The sequence below is a fragment of the Abramis brama genome, assembly GCF_963993115.1.
Source record: "Abramis brama genome assembly, chromosome: 22".
Classification (NCBI taxonomy): domain Eukaryota; kingdom Metazoa; phylum Chordata; class Actinopteri; order Cypriniformes; family Leuciscidae; genus Abramis; species Abramis brama.
The window spans coordinates 10,613,674-10,618,636 of NC_139984.1; the positions used below are offsets into that span (position 1 = coordinate 10,613,674).

Below are 4,963 nucleotides of genomic sequence, written 5' to 3' on the forward strand. Positions count from 1 at the left end.
ATGTGCATTTCTCTCTATAAGCGCGTTCACACGGAGATGGCGATCGTCAACTTCATCTTTGCAGCCGAGTCGACACTTTTAGAGAAAACACTTGTTTATTAATAAAAATCAATACACGCGTCACCGGATTTACAGATGCACACACACATATTATTTCGAAATAACGAGATATTGTGTTGAAATAACATTATTATTAATAATAGCCTACATCTTTTAGAATAGGCCTATTTGATTGAATGCTGAATGTTGCGCTTGTTCAGTTGAATAAAATTAAAACTTTAATTGTGATCATTAACATAACTGAATATTAAATATTTAGTGGCCAAGTTTTGCGCAGCTCCCCGTCAATGATCTAGCACCCACTCAGCACATGCTGTCCCTGCAGAGAAGCTACGTAGGCAGTGTCTTTTTTTTTTTTTTTTTTTTTTTATGGTTCCGTTACCTCCAACCCCCGTTTTGAGTCGCCGGATCCACCCCACCTCTGCGCTCCGGGACCTCCCACTTTACAAATTAAGCACTGATAATGTGTATATGTATGTATGTATGTATATATATATGCATGTATGTGTGCGTGTAAATATGTGAGTGTGTGTATGTATGTGAGTGTGTGTATGTATGTGAGTGTATATATATTACATAGATTAACTATTTTAAACCTATTGCTGCACATAGCAGCGTTTGTTAAGTTGTCTTTTATGTTTTCATCCAGCTGCACTACTTGCGTCTACCTAAAGACATCGGCGAAGATCATGTGATCCTGATGGACTGCACTGTGTCCACTGGGGCGGCAGCCATGATGGCCATCAGAGTGTTGCTTGTAAGACTGTATCTGAGCTCTTTCTCTCACACACACACACACACACAGCTGCAGCAGCTCTAGCCGTTTAATGGAACCGATGGTGTGCAATGGCTCAGGCACACACGCCTACTCAAGCACCACATGTAGAGCGGCCCAGTTCGTTTGTCTGTAAGTGTAGGCGTTGCAGTGAAACCTCACTTATCTGACAGCGGCCGTAGAGCATGACATAACTTCACACAATCTCACATATTAATTCTACAGTTGATCCGAGGGCGAGCTGCTTTGTTGTTCGATGGCCGCTTTTGGCCCGGAAGAAACTTAGAGCACTTCTCATGCACTCACCAGCTTATTTCATTTATCTACTAACACTGTATATGCTTTCATGACAAGAGATGCGTTATCTAAAAAGCCCTCCACATCTGAAATGATGTATTAGGGCTGGGCGGTATGATGATATATATCGTTACCACGGTATAAAATGTCTATCGTTAAGAGATTGTGCTATATATTGCAGTATGTAAATATGTAGCTCTATTGACACTTCAGAGTGATAAAATGCATGAATGAGAATATAAAGATCGGGACGTGCTTGATGTTAAAAGCGCATGTTATAAGCGCAATCTATCCTGAAAAGAAACTCTGCTGACTGGCACACTGCCAAAGCGCACAGAAAGCTTCCTCTCTCAAAAGGCGATCGTGAATTTGGGACGTGCTCGATAAAAGTGTTATTTAGCACAATAAGCAGTGAAAAAGAGCTGGATGTTTTGCTCGCGCTGACTGACACACAGCGTAAGCAGGTGCACAGAAAGCCATGTCTCCCAGCATGCCATCATGAATTCAGTTCTCTTTCACAACTTGTTGCGCTTGAATGGTCGAATACACACATAATTATGTCAAGATTCCCAGCGTGTGGAGTGTTCATGTAAACACAGCCGGTTATGTCTCAAGTAAGAGTAAACAGTTGTGTGTAAACCGGATGTGTATCAGTATAATGGATCCGTGCATTTGGTCTTAAAGTGACAGCAGCCTAATAAACCTGGATCTCTGTGTCATTAATGTGAATAAAACCAAAGAGAAAATAACTTACTGCTCTTGATTAAAGATGAGAGAATGAGAATCTTATTTTTTAAAGAAATTCACACAGTGCAATTATGCCATTTTAATTTTACATTTGATTATTACATTTCTGTACTAATTCTAACTACATGTTAAATAAACCTATTGTACCTGAAAAACTGAATTTGTTTAATTTATATTGTTGACCTATTGTTTGTAATTTGCTTCTTTTTACATATATATAAAAGAAATGAGATAAAATAACACAAAATAACTATATCATAATATATATTGTTATAGTGAAATAAAATTTCTCATAACGTGAAATAAGAATTTGGTCATATTATGATATTTTTTGGAAATGTCCTGCTAAGGCGCTATTGTTGTGTGTAGACATGCCTCATGCAGTGTGTGTGTGCGTGCAGGATCATGACGTTCAGGAGGAGAAGATCCTGCTGGTGTCTCTGCTGATGGCTGAGATGGGTGTGCATTCCGTGGCGTACGCCTTCCCTCAGGTCAAAATCATCACCACCGCCGTCGACAAGAAGGTCAATGACCTCTTCCACATCATCCCTGGCATAGGTGAGCCATTGCTTTATTTGCTTGACTGTGGCCTTTTTTCCTTTACGCCTTCAAGTTACGTTTACACAAACAGGCCAATCTCACAAAGCAGACATATTTCACCCTAAATCATAAGATATAAACTATACGTTGCTTTTTTATAGGTTTTTAGCAATGTGACATTTTTTCATGACTATTAGTTTTTCATGACTCGTATATTATTATAGAATTAATTGAGGTCAGAAATATATCTATATATATATATATATATATATATATATATATATATATATATATATATATATATATAACTTTATAAAAAAATAATAATAATTAATATATATATATATTTTTTATTATTATTATTTTTTATTTATTTATAAAGTAATCAAAAGTGCCATGAAAGACATTTTTAATGTTACAAAAGATTTCTATTGCAAATAAATGCTGGTTAACTACACACACACACACACACACGTATGTATGTATATATTATATTTGATAATTCAATTAAATGTATCAAAATAGTATTTGTTGTACTGCTTTTAATTCTGTTTTAAACACTAAAAATCTAGTAAAAATTTAAAAATGACAGTAAAGAGAATCGGTAACACTTTACAATAAGGTTTTATTAGTTAACATTAGTTAAATACATTTATTAACCTTAGTTAATGTTCATTTCAACGTTTACTAATACATCATTAGTTGTAAATCAAAAGTTGTATTTATTTCCATTCAGTTAATGCAGTGTGATCCAACATGAGAATTTTTATTAAGTAACATTAAGGTTATTAAATGCTGTCAAATAATTAGCTCATTTCTAGATTATGTCAGTTATTGAATTTCAGTAATGAAATATTTGGGTAAAATGTGCTTGATTATCATGAAATAATAGTCAAAAACCTCGTCTCATGCAATTTCTTAGATATTGATTTAGGGGTTAATTTGTGAAATGTGAGCACTACCCAAACATGTATGTCAAATTTTTTTGTGTCCAGGAAATTTCGGGGATCGTTATTTTGGCACGGATGCTCCTCCAGACTGGAGTGATGATGACATGGATGAGCCGAGCTACTGAGACGCCAGTCTGACAATCATGTCTGATATCTGTACATTATAAAATATTTTTATACTCTTTTGCACTCCCCAAACAGAAATGTTTTATGTGAAGTTTTTATTTGTGAAGGTTTTATTTATGAAGGTTAATTTAGTTGTTTTTTTAATGTAAAGTGTGTAGTGTTTGATTCTGAAGCTCATGCTCTTGATCCATTGCCTTGCGTGTTTGCTGACATGTTTAGGGATTTTCGGCATGCGAACAATATGTCTGGTTGTCATGGCATACAGCATGCCACTTTTACTCAGCTTTCTGAGAGTGAAATAAGACTGCCTTGCGACACTTAGACAGTGAGTTTCTTTGAAGGACCACTTCATCGGAAAAAATGTGTGGGCGTTGCTTTGTTTTAATCTTGCTTTCAGTCTCGCTTTACCTGCAGACGGCTGCTGACCAAACCACAAGCTGTTAACAATTACACTTTCACAACAGAGAAAGGCATTCTGTACCATGGCTCAGGCTTTAAAACTTGACATGTTTTTCAAATTCCGCACAATTTTGAGTTGGTTAGACAGTTTTAAGTAGAAGATATAAAGCTCAATTCAAGGGTTGGAGTTGCAGAGCTCTATCAAACACACAAGCATGAGCGAACAGCTTCTGTCTCTAATCGGTGGTCGCTGAGTTTTAGGTCAGTTAAAGTTTTGTTTTAGAGGTTTATAAAAATAAATAAAAAATGACCTGCTTCTTGCATCTGTCCAGTGAGTCTATAGCTGCCTTTACCATATATGGCTCAGATCTGCTCGATGTTCGCTCGAAAACACAAGAGCAAAACTAGCCCACAGGAAGCGTTGGTGTTTGGCCTCAAATCTAGGTTTAATTGTGTTTGGTTTAATCGTTTTACCCCACTGAGCACTTTGAGGAAGTACCCAGCCTGAGGAGATTATTTTGTCGAAGAAATATGATGGGATTGTGTGCATTGTTTGTTTGATTTAGTTAACCAAAATAATGCAAAATACTTTTTTTTTTTTTAAACAATACTTAGAAACTTCGTAAAAATGAACAATATTGTATTAATGTTAGAGCACTGAGATCTGCAGTGATAATGTCACGGCATAGTGAATGTATACTGTGACTTTTGACCCACAACAGGGATAAAAGTCTATCATTTGTGTTATTTTATTGCTTTGTCATTGCACATGTTCTGAAATACTTGATTTTGATTGGTCAGTCGGATATTTATGTGTAATAAATAACCTTGCGTAATAAACCGATTTCAACTCAAGTCAATGTTTCATGACCATTTATTGAATTATTTGGTGAACTGCAGTGCATTGTAATAATTGTGATGCGCTTCATGTCACGTGATCATGACTGACTGACATTATCCATTGCGCATTGTATATGCCTGTGTATTAGTATTTTAATTGGAAATTGAACATTTTCATTAAAGATTTGTTTGCTTTTTGAAAGAAATTAGTACTTTTGTTAATCAAAGA

The 4,963-nt window shown here is 35.7% G+C and overlaps 1 protein-coding gene across 6 annotated transcripts in view; it reads left to right on the forward strand.

The window, feature by feature from the left end:
- Positions 1–4,749, forward strand: part of uckl1b (uridine-cytidine kinase 1-like 1b) — a 37,827-nt gene extending 33,078 nt beyond the window's left edge. For all 6 annotated transcript variants that reach the window (XM_084097938.1, XM_084097937.1, XM_084097940.1 and 3 more), the window contains 3 exons: positions 710–817; positions 2,281–2,437; positions 3,415–4,749. In XM_084097938.1, coding sequence (XP_083954064.1) covers positions 710–817; positions 2,281–2,437; positions 3,415–3,494 — 345 coding nt within the window. In that variant the 3' untranslated portion in view covers positions 3,495–4,749. The remainder of the gene's footprint in view (positions 1–709; positions 818–2,280; positions 2,438–3,414) is intronic.
- Positions 4,750–4,963: the final 214 nt, after the last annotated feature.